Source organism: Argentina silus (genome assembly GCF_951799395.1).
Source record: "Argentina silus genome assembly, chromosome: 5".
NCBI lineage: Eukaryota > Metazoa > Chordata > Actinopteri > Argentiniformes > Argentinidae > Argentina > Argentina silus.
In genome coordinates this window covers 19107960-19123823 of record NC_139659.1, presented here as the reverse complement: position 1 = coordinate 19123823, position 15864 = coordinate 19107960, and the positions used below count along the sequence as shown (strand labels likewise).

The 15864-nt window shown below is 43.6% G+C and overlaps 2 protein-coding genes across 4 annotated transcripts; one reads left to right on the top strand and one right to left on the bottom strand.

The window, feature by feature from the left end:
* Positions 1-213: 213 nt before the first annotated feature.
* On the top strand, positions 214-9187 carry ndor1 (NADPH dependent diflavin oxidoreductase 1). Of its 2 annotated transcripts, XM_083670604.1 has the most exons (15): positions 214-310; positions 813-948; positions 1280-1357; positions 1715-1812; positions 2830-2928; positions 3312-3413; positions 4094-4297; positions 4399-4526; positions 4663-4880; positions 4994-5101; positions 5593-5707; positions 6115-6261; positions 6560-6678; positions 7116-7210; positions 7443-9187. In XM_083670604.1, the coding sequence occupies exons 2-15, from the start codon at positions 814-816 to the stop codon at positions 7585-7587; spliced, it is 1791 nt and encodes a 596-aa protein (XP_083526730.1). In that variant the 5' UTR covers positions 214-310; position 813; the 3' UTR covers positions 7588-9187. The 2 variants fall into 2 exon arrangements, with proteins under 2 accessions (XP_083526730.1, XP_083526731.1); XM_083670605.1 differs by lacking the exons at positions 214-310; positions 813-948; positions 1280-1357; positions 1715-1812 and adding an exon at positions 2213-2481 and having other exon boundaries at positions 7443-9186.
* Positions 9188-9196: 9 nt separating this feature from the next.
* Positions 9197-12649, bottom strand: ntmt1 (N-terminal Xaa-Pro-Lys N-methyltransferase 1). 2 transcript variants are annotated; one of them, XM_083670606.1, is made up of 4 exons: positions 12535-12649; positions 11352-11521; positions 10781-11033; positions 9197-10313 (listed from the first exon to the last, which is right to left on the bottom strand). In XM_083670606.1, exons 1-4 carry the CDS (start codon positions 12578-12580, stop codon positions 10057-10059), a joined length of 726 nt encoding a protein of 241 aa, XP_083526732.1. In that variant the 5' UTR covers positions 12581-12649; the 3' UTR covers positions 9197-10056. The 2 variants fall into 2 exon arrangements, with proteins under 2 accessions (XP_083526732.1, XP_083526733.1); XM_083670607.1 differs by having other exon boundaries at positions 11352-11517; positions 12535-12581.
* Between the last annotated feature and the right edge of the window lie 3215 nt (positions 12650-15864).

Below are 15864 nucleotides of genomic sequence, written 5' to 3'. Positions count from 1 at the left end.
GGAATTTATTTCATGATCTGAAGCAGAGAGGAACAATGCTCTTTTATTTTTGGAGAAACATAAAACTCGCATGCATAACATGCATTTACACTTTCAACTCCACAGTAATGAAGTTCATGAAGAATCGAATCAGCTGACCTATCAAATTACTGTCGTAAACCAGACCAGGAACCAATCAAAAGTCATGCCTGGCAGCCGTAAAGTGTTTCATAAACATGTAGAAGGAGAGGCTGAAGGAAATGTGTTTAGCATCGCAAAAATAGTCATTTCAGATTTTTACCAAATATATTTTACGGCGGTTATTATATAGGTGAGGATCTTTGCTTAGCTGTTACCTGTCTATATTTATTTTAAGTATTTACCTTGTGTTGTGTGTAATTGAAGGCCGGGTCAATAAATGCTACTCTGTCGTTGGCATTCGAGACAACTGAGCAATATTATTAATTATTACATCATGTCTCGTCTCGTTTACGGGGCTAAAAGTCATCTTGTTTGTGGTCGTGTTTTTGTACGCTGACAATATATTGACATCTTTGTAGGTGATGATAGCCAACCTAAACTAAAGCCTATTGCACCAATAGTGTATGACGATTGCGCCTAACGATTTGCTGATAACATGAAGGGTCTCCTGGCTAGGTATATGATACAATTCTAATAACTACGGTATATAATAAGATGTCAGATGAGTTCAAGATGAGAATCAGTACCGTAATTCACTGATCTGTATGCGGTCTTCTTATAAATAGTGTGCCTATAGCCTTCGTTGTTTATGTGAAGCCATCATTTTACAGTGATTTGTTCTTTATCCACAGAATGTCAACCCGTAAGTTGCTGATTCTGTACGGGAGCCAAACTGGCACCGCTCAGGACACAGCTGAGCGGATTGGACGACAGGCACAGAGAAGACGGATGCAAGTCAAAGTGGAGGCTCTTGACAGTTACAATGTGGTCAGTTGATAAAAATAAATAAATAAACAAAAATATATAAAACATATATATATAAAAGGATAAGCCTATGAAATAAAACTACATGCACAGTGCCCTTACAATAACATGAACTGTCCCACTATCACGTCATACTGTAATGATTAGACAGGAGAACATGTTTATCATTACTTTATTGTATGGAATTATTGCATTGTTTATAACAAAATTGTAAACGTCTGTAGGTTAGTTTAAGTGTCTCTTAAATAAAGGTCAAATGATTGAAATGGGATTTGTTTCAATGCATCGAGCAAGGTTATGTATTATTGAAGCTGTGCTATATGTTCTTCAACAGGCTAATCTAATCTCTGAGACCCTGGTTGTGTTTGTTTGTTCTACCACTGGCCAAGGGGATCCCCCAGACAATATGAAGGTATCAGATGAAGTGACAGAGCTGTTTGTTTTTGTGTTTGTTGGTTTGTGCATGTGTGTCAATATTCCCCATGAGGAGCTAACATGGCTGCTGTGGAATTATGTGGTGTTATGTAAATGCTTCATAATGCTTCTGGATAAAACCTAAATGGCCAAACTCTGTGTATATGGCTCTATTCTTTAAAATCCAACTGTTCTGCCTCTTCTCGATTATTTTTGTATTGTGAGTAGGCTGTCAGAAACGTTGTTTCTGTTAGTGTATGATTAACCCTCTACCCCATAATGGTACGATCGAATGATTAGTTAGATACTAGTATGATGGTTGTGTTCCTCTCTCAACTTGTGCATCCCGTTGCAGAACTTTTGGAGGTTTCTATTCCGAAAATCACTTCCTGCTGGTTCTCTGTGTCGCCTAGACTGTGCCGTGCTGGGATTGGGTGACTCTTCATACCCCAAGTGAGACCTCATAATCCAAATTTTCAATTTAAGTCATTTAGCAGACGCTTTTATCGAAGGCGACTTCCAATAAGTACATTTGTCTAAGTAAGTGAATTAACTATACAACAGTCATTGTAAGTAAAACCTTCAATAAGAACAAGTGCCATCAGCAGTCACAGTGCTAGAGAAAGGAAGATTTTTAAAATATATATTTTTTTTTACTGGTAATGTAGGGTGTTAGGGGGTGGAGAGGTCTGAGGAGGAAAAGTCCAGGTGTACCCTAAAGAGATTGGTCTTTAGTCTACAGCGGAAGATGTAGTGACTCGGCCGTCCTGACAGTGGTTGGAAGCTCATTCCACCACTGGGGCGCCAAGACAGAGAAGAGCCGTGACTGAGCAGAGCGACCACTACATCCTTGTAGAGATGGCGGTGCCAAGCGTCCCAACAGAGGTGGAAGAACGAAGTGATCGGGCCAGGGTTTGAGGACTGACCATCGATTGCAGATAGGGAGGGGCCGTTGTCTTTACCGCTCTGTAGGCACCAGGGTCTTGAATCAGATGCGAGCTGCTATTGGGAGCCAGTGAAGGGTGCAGAGGAGGGGGGTGACATGGGAGAATTTGGGGAGATTGAACACCAGATGGGCTGCAGCGTTCTGGATGAGCTACAGATGTCTGATGGCGGAGGCAGGTAACCTGGCCAGAAGTGAGTTGCAGTAGTCTAGACGGGAGGTGACTAGTGCCTGGATCAGGAGTAGCGGGCCATCGCTGTGATGTTAGCTGCACAGGACAGATTCTTTGCTGTCTGGGAGGGGGACACAGTGAAGTTTTCCACTGTAATGGAGAAGTCTTGGAGAGCATGTAACACACTCATGCCTTTCACATCGGTCGTGAGATTCAATCAAACAATGATCTGACACAACATTGTCAAGAAGTTGCTCACAATACTGTAATCATGGTAGTATTATGCATTTTCAGGAATATAACCCTAATATAAAGTCATACATAGCAGTGGATGATGAAACATTTTCACTTGTAGGTTCAACTTTGTGGGTAAGAAGCTTCATAAGCGCCTTGTGCAGCTTGGGGCCAGTGTTCTGCTGCCTGTGGGATTGGCAGATGACCAACATGACCTTGGGTGAGTGTGTCGTATGACAGAAGGTTCGGTGATGCAGTTTAGAACAGAGAAAGGGGCGTAGTGGCAGTGCTCATATTTCCTTACTCAATAACCAGGTGCCCATCTAACACTGGTTTGATGGTTACGTAAGATATAGACTGAAAATCTAATTTGTAACATATTTTCATAAATGCTTGTAAAAGGGTTATTTTTAGACTATTGCATGATGTTCCTCAAGGCTCTAAATAGGTCCCTTTTAGAAGTTCCTCGCTTAAAATATTTGCAATTCACCGCTTCCTTACACTGTAAGGTTTGTGATTTAATGTTATGGTATGATGTAATTTTACTGTTACTTATATCACTTGTGTTGACAGTTGAAACAATGAAATCTTTGTGTTCAACAGCTCAGACGGAGTGATCGACCCTTGGGTCATATCATTCTGGGAGAGAGCTTTGGCTCTATACCCCCTACCTGTAGGTCTGAGCCTGATCAGGGAGGATGAGCCGTAAGTCTTTACTTTACTTAACTGGAGGAAAAGTCTGTGTATGTCTGCCAATGAGATATCCTTATTTAGTGTAACTTAAATATATGCAAATTACTCCCAAAGATGTTGTGTCTTGAAGATTTCATTTGAAGTGGCAGTAAGCAGGATTGTGGAAAACTGCCCCCTACTGTATGTGTGGTACCCTCCTAATTCAAACTTAAACCAAAACTATACTTCTCTCTCCCCCCCTTCCTCCCTGCACCCTCCTCCCCTGACATTGTCTTATACATGCTCGCCAAATCTTCTTCTCAAGCTTAGCTAGTTACTCACCAAGGACTGCTCACTGCATTATTGCACATAGAAGAATATAATAGAATTTATCTCAAAATCCACTGTTTTTCTGAATGGGATTTTCATGGGATAGAGTTGGTCTCAGGAGATGATCTTCTGCCGCCAGTTTCACTGTCAAATCGCTACAAATATAACAGGAATGCTTGGAAATATTTGAATGACTAAAAACTTGCCTACTGGCACTGTAGAGAAATCTGTGGAAATTAAGAAACATTGTAATGGAAAAGATTGGCCACCATCAAATTCCATCATTTTCATATACTGCTGTTCCCTTGCACCAAGGTGCATGAATTCTAAGTTCCACAATGCCCTCTGATAATATGTATCATTCCCTGTTGTCTATTTTGCAGACTACCTCCAAGGTATGTTTTCCGTTTCCTAGACAACATCCTAGAAAAACCAGCGGACAGGCTGAGAACACCAGACCATCAGTCCATAGTCTCCCAAGCCCACCCATTTCCTGCAAGGGTCGTATCCAATCAGAGGGTGACACACACCTCCCACTTTCAGGATGTGAGGCACATTGAGTTTGACATCACTGGTTCAAACATTGAGTAAGTGGCCTTGTCATCCATCGGCAACATGCGTAAATGTGTTTTTCTGGACCAGGAAAAACTCTGGGCCCTACCTATAGATGTGCGTATGTCTCTTGCAGGTTCACTGCTGGGGACGTAGTGATGGTGCGGCCTTGTAATGCCCCAGAAAACATAGAACAGTTCTGTCAGCAGCTGAGACTAGACCCTGACGCCCAGTTTACTCTAAGCCCCACAGATAGTGATGCAGGTCAGTGTGTGTGTGTGTGAGAGACAAACAGTCTGTAATTTGCATTCAAGGTAGACAAGCAGCACCCTGTCTTATGGCCATAAAGGATTGAAGTTAATTGAATGAATCCATTGCAACCACAACTCTCTCTCCTCAGCCCCGGTCCCGGCCCGCCTACCCCAGCCTTGCACGGTGCGCTACCTGGTGGAGAGCTTCCTGGACATAGCAGCCGTGCCTCGGCGCTCCTTCTTCGAGCTGCTGGCCTCACTCGCCACCAACGAACTGGAGAAGGAAAAGCTGTTAGAGTTCAGCTCAGCCGAGGGCCAGGACGAGCTGCACACCTACTGCAATAGGCCCCGCCGCACCGCCCTGGAGGTGAGGGGTCAGGTCAAGGTTTAAAGGTCACGACCCTGAGATTGGGGCCAGTGTATTACCATTTGAACCTCTCCATTCTCTTTCTCTGTCTCTCTCTCCACTGCGTACTGTAGGCGTTGGCTGACTTCCCTCACACAACGGCAGAGCTACATGTAGACTACCTACTGGACCTGTTCCCTGAGATTCAGCCCCGCTCTTTCTCCATCGCCTCTTCCCTACTGGTAAAGCAGCACCGTGAAAGGCTCAACTGTATGTGCTGATTCAGGATCAGCTTTCTCTACCCCCAAATCTCTTGATAATGTAAGGGATAGCCGAGTGCTGGAGTATCGCACACATACTGTGTTTTGTTCCAAGGGACCGGGGATCGATACCTGCTCCTGACTTTCTGTGCTGTCGTCCCATTTTGTCTGTACCCCTCTCCACCGCTTATTGTTTCAATAAATGTACAAAATAATTGTGAAATTCCACTCTATTTAAAAATATGATCAGTTAGTTGAGACAGGAGTCAGCTTTATCCCAGCATTGGTGAGCAATGTACATTAGACACATGCAAACAGACCCACAAATGAGATGCCTTAATTCTTTGTTCTGAGCGTGAAGGAAAAGCAAAATAGCCGGATACTGTTATTTAGTTTAATTGACAGAGTGTAATAAATAATTGGTCTTCTCCGTCCATACTGAAACCCTGTTCCACTGTTTACGTCTCCCACAGGCCCATCCTTATAGGATCCAGATCCTGCTAGCAGTGGTGTGCTACAAAACCAAGATGCAAGTACCCCGCAAGGGCCTGTGCTCTTCGTGGCTAGCCTCGCTGGACCCCACACAAGGTCTGTCAACATTAGGACGTTAGCATCAACAGTGTTAGCATAGCCCTTTTGAAGTCCATTTCTGTAAAAGTGGTGCAAATTGGCACTGTAGCTATCAACTCTGGATATATAAATGATGTGTTAGCATTGTAGCTATCAACTCTGGATATATAAATGGTGTGTTAGCACTGTAGCGATCAACTCTGGATATACAAATGGTGTGTTAGCACTGTAGCTATCAACTCTGGATATATAAATGGTGTGTTAGCACTGTAGCTATCAACTCTGGATATATAAATGGTGTGTTAGCACTGCAGCTATCAACTCTGGATATATAAATGTTGTGTTAGCACTGTAGCTATCAACTCTGGATATATAAATGTTGTGTTAGCACTGTAGCTATCAACTCCGTGTGCCACACATTGCAGGGGATCAATATGTGCCTTTGTGGGTGAAAAAGGGGACTATGAAGTTCCCAAAACAGTCGGACAGCCCTATGATAATGGTTGGGCCTGGGACGGGAGTTGCTCCATTCAGGTGTGCGATACAGGAGAGGATAGCCCAGGGGAAGACAGGTGAGTTGGCTTCCCCTAATGGACATTTTACACAAAAGCCTTTCAAGCATTTAGAAAACCTACATACAAATCCAAACCAAAGAGAAGGAAATTAAACAGAAAATATGCTCCTAACACATTTGGCCAATATAGGAGCATGTGTTCGGTTCAATTTGCTTGGTCTATGGAGCGACTTGCCTCATCCAGTACCATTTTGTAGTACTCCCGTGATTTACACACAAACATCTATAGAGAAAAATATATTCTGCCAGACGAAGGTTAGCAGTAAGCAACCGCTTCTTCTCCTTATTGGTTTCAGCCAACGTCTTGTTCTTTGGCTGTCGCTCTGCGTCCAAGGATTACTACTGCAGCTCAGATTGGGAGGAGATGGAGAAAGCTGGGCAGATGACCCTCTTCACAGCTTTCTCAAGGGATCAGGTTGGCGATAATCTCTCAACACACACACACACACACACACACACACACACACACACACACACACACACTCTTCTCATCTGACCCCCATTTACACAACTGTCAGTGAAACGATTGCTGTATGGTAACTAACTTGTCAGTACATACTAACTAACTGGTCAGTGTGTTCTGTGTCATATTTAGGGTTGCATTCAAGTAAAATGTGAAGGAACTTGAAAGCTATAGAGGAATAATTCCTTCCCAAGCCTCGACATGCTAGCCTGGAACCATACTGAATTGCTCCAATAGAGGAATTTGGACTGAAAATAGCCAGTCCAATTAGTGCTCTTTCAAAAACTATTTTGCACAACCGTGTGCCTTAAGACGTTTCCATGTAGGAGACTGTAGACTGATATTTGGGGATGCAGAGCAAAATTCATTCTGGTCATGTGTTTTTGCAGGAGGACAAGATTTATGTGCAACATTGTGTGAAGGACCAAGCTAAGCTGCTATGGGACCTGATAGCCAATAGGAACGCCTACTTTTACATCGCCGGGTGAGTCAGCTACGTCCTGAACACAGTTGGGTTTACAGGTGCTTACAAAATTAGCACTGAGAAAAAAACAAAAACTAAAAAACACTGATACAGTCAGCTATTTTCGAGCTCAATAATTGTTGAGGTAAGAATTGAGGTCAAAGCTATAAAATCCTAGATCTGCTTAAGGGCAACTTCGACTTAGCAGTTACTTAACAGTTTTTTGTCTTCCTACCCTGTCTCTTTCTTCTAGCAATGCCAATCAGATGCCTACGGCAGTGTGTGATGCACTGAAAGAGGGGTTTCAGAGCGAGGGAGGTGTGTCCACTGAAGAGGCGGAGGAGATGCTGCTTGCTTTGGAGAGGGTGGGCCGATTCCAGAGTGAGACCTGGTCCTGATCACATGGGCCCTGATGTCACAGACACTACTGCTATTCAAATCTGCAAGCTCGACAGGCATGGTTAAGACGTGTAAAATATTGTTTGGGCAATATGCTGTTCCACAATGTTCTGCACTTGTCTTATATTGTAGTTTAAGGGTGCGGTTACACCTGGTATTAACAAGTGATCTCTATACAGATCGAGCCCACAGTCTGATTCGGCCCACATTTTTAGGCAGGTAAAAAGACGTGCCGTGAACTGATTGATCAGATTGTGATCAGATCACGGACCCGTAGTGTTTGGATTTATGCTCTGTGTGGATGCAGTCCGGCTACCGAGAGCATGAACGGCCAGTAAAAACAGTTTTGTATTTTAAATACCAGGTGAAGTTTGGGTTGCATTGCTGTCGAAAAGTGAACTGATCATCACGTTCGGATAACAAAAGTCACATGTTAAAGTGACGCTACAGGAGTTGTTAATATTTTCAGCCACTTGTTCTAAAATGAGTGCCCAAAAACAGGTCCCCGAAATAGACCTGATTGGACAGAACAGGGGACACCTCTGCACTCCCATGAGCAAAAGCTTATTTCACAAAAGTTTGTTGGCCTTAAACTGAGCACTGTGTGGGTCTAATGAGATAATAAATCGATCAACACTTTATAATGAACCATACAGTCTTCACTTAATTCGATGTAAATAAATCCTGTATCCTCTCTTTAATACCAAGTGTAAGCCCTGTCTAAATGTTTCAAAGTGCATTTGATAACAAGTGGTGACTTTGACTGGTAAAAATATGACTGCCACACCAAGGAAAATGAATTATCGTGCCTCTATACCAATCTGTTGGTACAAGCTGCTTGACTATTTTGAACAATACTCAAATACTAGTGAAGGAAATACATTTGTCATGTACTTAATGATGATTACTGTGTTAAAGGTGCAATATGTTACATTCAATCTTTCTTATGGTTGTAATGACCATAAGAAACCAGTATGTTTAATCGCTTGCGATCACAGAATGAGAAATATCTAATTTACGAACGCAGTTTTAGTCCCGAAAAGCGCTTTCTAAAATGGAGTGTCTAGGGGCGACACTTGGTTAGTTTACAAACATGTTGTTACTGGCCAGGAGCGTTCTGGTCCTGCCTCTTCCGAGTCGGGCGTGCTTGCAGAAACGCAACAGCGAATGTCCAACACTGAAAGTCCATTTCGGCAGGTTAGGCTATTTTTAGGGAGGATGTTGTGTGGAACTTCTAACTGAATTTCGCCTCGGTAACAGATTTCCAAGAGACTTATGCCCTCTAAGGACCCTCTAAAGAGCAAAGATTGCCTATACTGTAGGCTTCAGAGGTGAGTGTGATACTTTTCTGAGACTGAATTAATCTACTGGAGAAATGTGTGATGGAGTACAGGCCTAGGCCTGGTTCACAATTAATGGACCAACTGAGATCATTGTATTATTTAGTGTTGTATGCATTCATATACATTAAAAATCATCAAATAAACAATCTTAATCTTTGAGAATCAATTGGTATAGTGGCTTACTCATTGTAAAACACCACTCAACTCATACAATATACTGTTTTGCTATGGCAGAATATGCCAAATAATAACCTAATGACCCATATAGGCAGTAACCAAGAAACCACAACAATGGATGATTTTCTGTAAAGTTCTATTTCATTTGACATTCAAATGCTCATTTGGAGAAAGTCACAGGAAATGCATACGTATCAGTGCTCACCAATAAGTTATTGGACAAAGTGAGCCTTCAACAGCCCAATCCCAGACATACAAACAGTGTAAAATGATCAATTTCATGTCCTATGTATAAACATCATAAAAACCAGGCATATGGAGGGACCTATAGCAACCTTTGTGCTGTAACTCATATACGATAGACCTTGGCCTTTCCTGCATATGCACGTGTATACGAGCTAAGAGTTGACTTGACATTTGTATTCCTGTGGCCTACCCACCCATACAGACCATCACAGCCCCTGAAGGGGATCTCAAAATCTGTCATGATAATACTGATAGCATAGATTCATAAAAACTTTACCTCATGCGTCCACACAAACAGTGGGTCATACACACCATAAGACAAAAACACACCGACACACTCAGCTGGACTGTCCGACTCAGCAATAGGAGGCTTGTCATTAGGGTCCTGAGCTGAAGTAGTGGCAGCAGCATTTTGGCGTTTCTCTCCAACCTCCCTCCTCTTCTGCCCAATTCCAAATTCCCCATGGCAACTGTGTAGAGCAGCTGACAGGATTAGATCAGTGTGAACAATATGACAAACATTTGACCTTGCCAATCAGTTTACCACATTTGCTCATACCTAGGGCTCAGAATTCTTCCTACAGTCAGGAAAGACTCTGGGCCCTTCTGGTACCAATCTGATCCTTTCAGATCTACATGAAGTGCCTCGGAGCCAATGTGGAATTGAGAACCCCCTCACACTTCTTGTCCACTCCTCCATCCCTATCTCAGGGCCAGCATGTGGACCTGGTAGATCTCCTTGGGGAAGTCTGTCTGCTGCTCCTCGTAGAGGATACTCAGGCCTGCCCGGTCCACCAGGCCCCTAACGAGAGCTAGGTCCCGGCACACACTGCTGTCCACATCGTCGGGGACCACGCCCTCGTAAGACACGTTGTCCTTGATCACGATAAGCCCCTCCGGCTGCAGGGCACCGCGGCAACGCCGTAGGAACTCTACCAGGTGGTCATCTGTCAGGTGACCTGAAGAGAAGGGGGTGGCTGGGTCACAGGGCTATTTTAGCATAGCGGCTAACTCATTCACAGGAGTGACTAAGGGGAAAAGCTGGGCTTGCAAATCATGAATCCTAACCAAAACCGTTCCCAAATGTTTACCAATTCGGAAAGTGAACATCGGTTTGCAGGCCCAGCTGGTCCCCTCAGGGCTGGGGTAATATTGGGTCAAGAAAAGTGGGATATAAAAACAGTTTTTGTTCATTTTGTGAGAAAATGAACAAATATGTAATAGAATTCTAGCGTTGACTAAGAAATATCCTTTGTCAATGGAACAGAATGGCCACTAATCTCCAACAAAGAATGGCCCAGTATTGCTTTGCCACACTCTGTACAATGTAAGCCAGAGAGAGGCCATAGACACTCGTTCAACATTATCAGCTAACATTAATGCCAATAAAGCTCATTTGAAGTGAATTGAGAGACCAAACACCCACCGATGACCCACTGGATCCAGATGACATCATAGCGTCCGTCCTGGGGTATAAAGTCCTGTAAGCCGGTGCAGAAGTAGTTCTCCACCCGCTTGTTCTCCTCTCCCAGGTACGTCTTGGCCTTGTCCAGAAACTCTTGGGTGACGTCTACCAGGTCGACAGTGGAAAAGAGAGGCAGCAGCAGACGTTTGGTGATGCGCCCGATGCCGGCACCACAGTCCAGGGCACAGCCTGTGCCCGTCTTCCCTTCGCCTTCCTTGGGGCATAGTGGGAACGTTAGCCAACAGTAATGACTTGCTACAGTTTTAATGTAAGCACCTCTCATAAAAGATCATTGTTCTTAAATACAAAATGATGTCAATGAATACATTGTAAATGTAAGGGATGAAGATGAACCATACTGAAATACAATAGGGGTAGGGGTTAGGTTAGAGGTCAGGCCTATCTGTCATAAAACAGCTTGTTTCTTCAAGATACACAGACTGATTTGTGGGATCCATATTATTATGTAATACTTATTTCCCCAAGCCCTGTTGAATGTTCAATTCCACTGAAAGAATAGGTTGTTTCTTACGCCTAGGAATTTCTTCAGGAACTTCTGGGAGCCATTGAGATCAATGCTGGAGATACTACCGTAACCCCCCAGCATTCCGTCCACGGTGGGCGGGACTTCCTTCCAGTAGTGCTCCGCCTTGGCGTAGAAGGTTGTTTCATTCTCAGCTACTGGTGTGTTGCTCATCCTGTCTGGATAACGCCAAGGGTTAAGGTAAATAAAGGCTACCATTCACACATTTAGTGTACAAGTGATAGTAGTAATACATTGTTTAATCAGTGGCTTTGAGAGCCAAGCGGTCTTTGCTGTGAGCAGTGCAACAGGCCATATTCCACCAACATGCCTGTGCACTCTCCTTTCTAGTCTGTCCCAGGGAACCCCTATGAAGCAATCTGTAACCTGACCCTTGATGATGTGAGACACACACGTCACCCTCAGAGGCCAAATCTGGCCCTAGTTCAGCTGTCAGCACTCATCTTGTGATCAGGGTCAGTGCAGGGCATTTTCCTTGAATGAGTTACCCGAACCATAACCCACAAGGGACGTGCACCAAATGGCTAGCGTGTAATGCCAGATAATATTAAGATAAGTTATAAGCATTATAGGTTAAGTAAATATAAACATATAGCAGGTTGTAAATATCAGATGTAAAGACCAGAACCTGACATGGCCTTTCAAACTGGTTTCTCTCCTGTTAAATAAAGTAATTCTTCCTTCTAGCATTATGACTGCCTCTGGCCCCTGGTCCGAGCATTGATTACTTTATCTTAAGATGACTGATGGACAGATGATTCACTTACTTAAACAAATGTATTTGTTGTAAGTCGCTTTGGATAAAGGCGTCTGCTAAATGCCATAAATGTAAATGTAAATGTTTAGCTGGCCAGTTACTACTAGCTAAAGTAAAGTGATGAATGTACTGCAATAGAATAATCGAGATTTTTTAACAGTTAGCCAGTTGAAAATCTGACAGCAGCGCTGCATGCACTGATCTATTTTTGCTCACAGTGGAGCTGTAGACGAAGAGTGACAGTAAGTGACTGAAGAGTTGGCTAGCTAACTAGCTTTAAGTAGCACGTGCTAGCTTCATGTAGCCAGGTGAATCAGTGCAAGGCAAACGCCGATAGTCTTGATAATGTTGTGGACGCTCAATATCTAACACCCATCAATAGTAATCTGTACAAATGGAGTGGCAGCAACTTACCTCCCCACGTACGTCTCAATTGCAAATCCCTAAACCCCTTGATCATGTCACAAATCGACTGACACTGTGTCTTTTCTGGATACCAAAAGCATCCCTACCACCACCACTGCCAAATGTTTTGGACTACACGTCATTTCCTTATTTGGTTTGCGCAGCCTTCCCCTTTCCCCTCACAGTCGTGTGATGGTTGAATGTCACCACCCAGTGGTAGCCTAGTGTACTGTACAACCAAATTGCAAGCAGTTCCACTCCGCATCACATATTAGGCCGAAACGACACCGACACCGACACCAAATCGAGAGCGTACCGTTGTCGGGATATATCCGACTCGGGTGCACAGATGGCTCAGGTAGCGATCGGGGTGCCCAGCTTTTCTCAGTCTGGTCATTTCCGGGTTTTGCTGCGTTATGGAGACGTTACCGTGCCGTTACAGCGTTGGTATAGTTTAAGTAGTAGTAAGTGATGAAGGGTAATTATGAAGAAAGTGATGAGGAAGGGTAGGAAATGAATGCACAATGATAGCCTTTATTGGAAATGCAGAAGTACCAACTAACTATCCTGTCTATCACAGAGCTAGTTAGTAAACCCTTACCATAATCCTAACTTCTACAGGGATATTTTGCTACTGTAACCTTACATCAATTGTTATTTAGCTAGCATATAGGTTAACCCTTAAGGGTGTTATTAATTGAAAAGAATTGAAAGATAACACTACATTAAAAACATACTTTAGGCAATCTACAGCAATAGGAAATCATCCTTCATGACAATGTTATCATACCCCCCCCTCTCAAAAAAGAAATGACAACTGCTACAGCGAATATTCACACAGACACTCCCTTTACAAATCTAGGCCTGTAGTATCGTCTATAAGTTTTATATGATTACCAAATAAAAATAATATTCAAGTTGTATGATTGTGTCAAATTGATATTCTCTAGGCCGGCATCTTGCCCCTGTTACCCTTATATAATTTATCACATTTTATACACACAGTGTATTTATATTTTTGTTCTTGTGCATCTGCCCTCCAATCCAACAGCTCTAGTTCTCTTTTTTGTCCGATGCTGTACATCACCAGCCCCCTCTCATATCCTTTGCACTCTCCCACAGTTTGCACTTTATCATAATGTTGGAATCATCATGCCAAATTGTCTATGTCTATGTACTTTCTTTTCCTGCTGCACCTCACAGTGAAACTTGAATTCTTCTGTGAATGTTGTTTTCAGTATGCTACTGTACATGTTTTTAGTATGCTACTGTACAGCAAAACAGAGGCAGCAAACTACAGCGCAAGCCACTCTTTTTTTTAAGTTGGGACTTTTCAGTTGGAACTTGGCTAACACCTTATGTAGATTGTGTAGCCCGGAAGGAACACCTCCAAGTGGAGTCTCAGTGATGTTGAGATTAAATTGCTAGCTGTGTGAACTTAGTTAAACATTTTTACCTTGCGTTAGCCCCCCCACAGCTAATGCTTATAGGCTTTCGCTTAGCAGGCTAAGGCAATGGTTTTGCGAGTGGGAGACCTGGGTTTGATCCCAACCGGGTGTAGACACTCCCTCTGGCCCACTTCTCTCTGCTCCCCAATTCTCCTCTCCACTTTACCTCAGCCCCTCCCTTTTCTACGTCATCGCTTTCCTTCATCCTCCCCCTCTCTGTCTCTCTCTGTCCTCTTCACCAGCTGCTGGCAGGGCTCACTGATGACTCAGTGCAATGCCTGGTTCTGGCTGTCGGGGGGCCGGACAGCCTGAAGTCAGTCGATATCTAATCTGATCTGCTCTGCTCCCCCCCTTTCTCTCTCTCCTTTCCCCCCTCTCTCTCTGTCTCTCTGCCTGACACTTTCCCTCGCTCATTAGAATTACAAAACAGCGGGAGAAATGGAGAGGAAATCAACACTTTTTCAGATATCCCTTAGTCAGCAATGCCAGAAAACCCCAACCACCACCCCACCCCCCCGTCTCTCTACCTTGATATCTCTGTTCTACCAACATCCTTCTCCCTTTGTCTAGGTTTTCTTCTGTCGCTCCCTGTTGTCTTCGCTTTACGTGATTATTTTTGTCATTCCCTTCAGTTGATTGTTGAGTCATTGTGCTGTGTGTCCTGTGCATGCTGTATTATATTTAAACTGAATAGCCCTGCATTTATGAGGCGAGCGTACGTTCAGATCTGATCGGAATGGTGATGGCATGGTGTGCTCAAATCACATGTCAACTCTGAGACAAGCATACGTTTAGTTTATGGGTTAAGTGGCACTGACCATAATATGTATACATTGGGGTATGAGATTGTCTAAAGCAAATTGTGACGGTTGGTTCTAGTAAAACAAGAATTCCAACATGTAGTTTTTAAACTTGAAGGCCTACTTGAAATCAGAATAACAACATGTCTAGTCAGCAGCACATATTCAATAAAAATTGTGAGCTGGAGGTGCCACCAACCTCTCATGGCACAGACCAAGGCAGTATGCCATTCACAAATCTAAACACGGCTTAAAGAAGGGTATGTCCAGCCCCCTGGGACCATTTAATCTATGGAAACATCAACGCTTGTGTTTTTCTTTGTAGGATTACGAAGGGAATGGGGTTTAACGTGTAGCGGTGAGGGTGAATGTGAACCCCGACAATGACAAACCTGTAGGCCTGCAGAGCTAGAAACCATGGAGAGACATGTGCATTATGATGCTGCATGATTTGTATCCACTTCAATGCCCTGTGGTCTGTTTGCAGAGTAAACACCCGCCCCAAGTAATATCTCCCCAGGTGATATCTCAGGGTATCTAGAGCCCATGTAATTGCTTATCCCTCCTTTCCAACAGTAGCATATCTGATTTCCCTTGGAAATAGCTTTCTACTGAGGTGAAGCACTGGTCTCTCATCGCCAAGTTCCCCATGAGCCAACCCTCCGCCCAACGTTCGAGGCATCTACCTGCATGATGAATGGCTTGTTGAAATCTGGGCTCTGCAGAATGGGCTCCTTTCACTCCTTCAACTCCTGAAAAGCAAACTCAGCCTCCGTCATCCAATGAAGTCTGTTGGAGCCAGTCTTCTTAGTGAGATCTGTAACGGGTAATGTAATGGAGGCAAAGTTAGGAATGAAACGTCTGAACCCTCCAGTCACACCCAGGAATGATTAACCTGTTTCCTGGTTTCAGACCGAGGTATCCGTTTTATGGCTTCAACCTTCTCCACTTGGAAGAGTCCAAACAGAAGAACTTTGTAATGGTACAAACCAGTGCGGGTCCTGAGGGCAGGGCACTCCCAGCAGCCTGGGCAGAGGGGTACCTGCCAATATCTCTTGTACAAATCAATAGTGGTTATGCACTGTGTAACA